The 1,242-nt window shown below is 54.0% G+C and overlaps 1 protein-coding gene across 1 annotated transcript; it reads left to right on the forward strand.

The window, feature by feature from the left end:
• LOC112123329 (E3 ubiquitin-protein ligase RNF167-like) lies at positions 1–1,014 on the forward strand. Its single transcript, XM_026655067.1, has one exon. The coding sequence runs from the start codon at positions 1–3 to the stop codon at positions 1,012–1,014; it is 1,014 nt and encodes a 337-aa protein (XP_026510852.1).
• The last annotated feature ends 228 nt before the right edge of the window (positions 1,015–1,242 follow it).

Here is a 1,242-nt window from a genome sequence, read left to right on the forward strand (position 1 = left end):
ATGCGGCCACTGCTCCAGTCTCCTTTCCGCATGGCCACTGTATTCCTGCTCTTCCTGGTGCCCAACGGCAAAGCCTTTATCCGGGCAATTTACAACCGTAACTCCACCAGCCAAGATTTCAGTGCCCTCCCTGCACTCTTTGGGCCTCCGCTCCCCGGCAAGGGACTGACAGGTTATCTGATCGAGGCGACGCCTGCAAACGCCTGTCACCCTATCGAAAGCCCGCCGGTGCCCCGCAACTCCTCCGCAGCCTTCATCGTGCTCCTCCGTAGCTACCACTGCACTTTTGGTGCCAAGGTCCAACACGCTCAGCAAGCCGGATACCGAGCCGCCATCATGCACAACATGAACTCACAAGCTCTTGTGGATATGGCGATTGGCATGGAAGAGATTCAGCAGTGGATTGAGATACCTTCTGTCTTCACTGGGGAAGCAACCTCCAAGCTCTTGAGAAAGGTTTGCCGCTCTGATGAAGGAGCTCACGTCATCCTGGTCCCTAAATACTATCACTTCGCCTGGGAGGAGGAGGATGCTGGGAACTCCTGCCCGCGTGCTTGCAGGTGCCGGCTCCAGCTGCTGGGACACTGTTCCCATGTCCCAATTCTTCCAGTCTGCAGGGCAATTAGCTTCCTGGTTGCCATAGTGACAGGCATCCTGCTCATTGTGAAAGACACAATAGGGTACCACATCTGGAGGAAGAGGAGAAACCCACTAAGAGAGGAGCAGGGGAAGGAATCCTCCACCAGCACGTTTAAGAGAGGCGCCAAGTACACCGAATGTGCCATCTGCCTGGAGATGTATGAAAAGGGAGACATGCTGAAGATCCTGTCTTGCTCCCATGCCTATCATGGCAAATGCATAGACCTGTGGCTCTTAACCCAGACCAGGAATAAGACCTGCCCTCTCTGCATGCAGAGGGTGACGGTGGCAGCAGAAAGCCCTGACTTGGACATAGAGGGATGTATAGAGGAGGAGAGGGAGGAGGAAGATGGGCACAACAGGGAGGGGCAGTAATGGAGCCACTCCTGGGACGGCCAAACCAAAATCTGACTAACATAGTTGTGCCAAACCCAGACTCCCCCATACTCTTAGCTTCCCCTTCCATCCTCCCTGTCCATTCTACCTCTGGCCAAAGTTTATTGGGAATCATTTTAGCTCAGCATGGACCCAGAAAGACATGGAAAGGGAAGAGTAGAGGAGGCAGACAGTGATGAGCAGTGGAACACCAAATGCACGTTCTTT

Source organism: Terrapene carolina, unplaced genomic scaffold (genome assembly GCF_002925995.2).
Source record: "Terrapene carolina triunguis isolate 2854851 unplaced genomic scaffold, T_m_triunguis-2.0 Scaffold194, whole genome shotgun sequence".
NCBI lineage: Eukaryota > Metazoa > Chordata > Testudines > Emydidae > Terrapene > Terrapene triunguis.

What these genes read in the sequence shown, in the direction of transcription:
- LOC112123329 (XM_026655067.1), top strand. Translation starts at nt 1, where the DNA reads ATGCGGCCACTGCTCCAGTCTCCTTTCCGCATGGCCACTGTATTCCTG.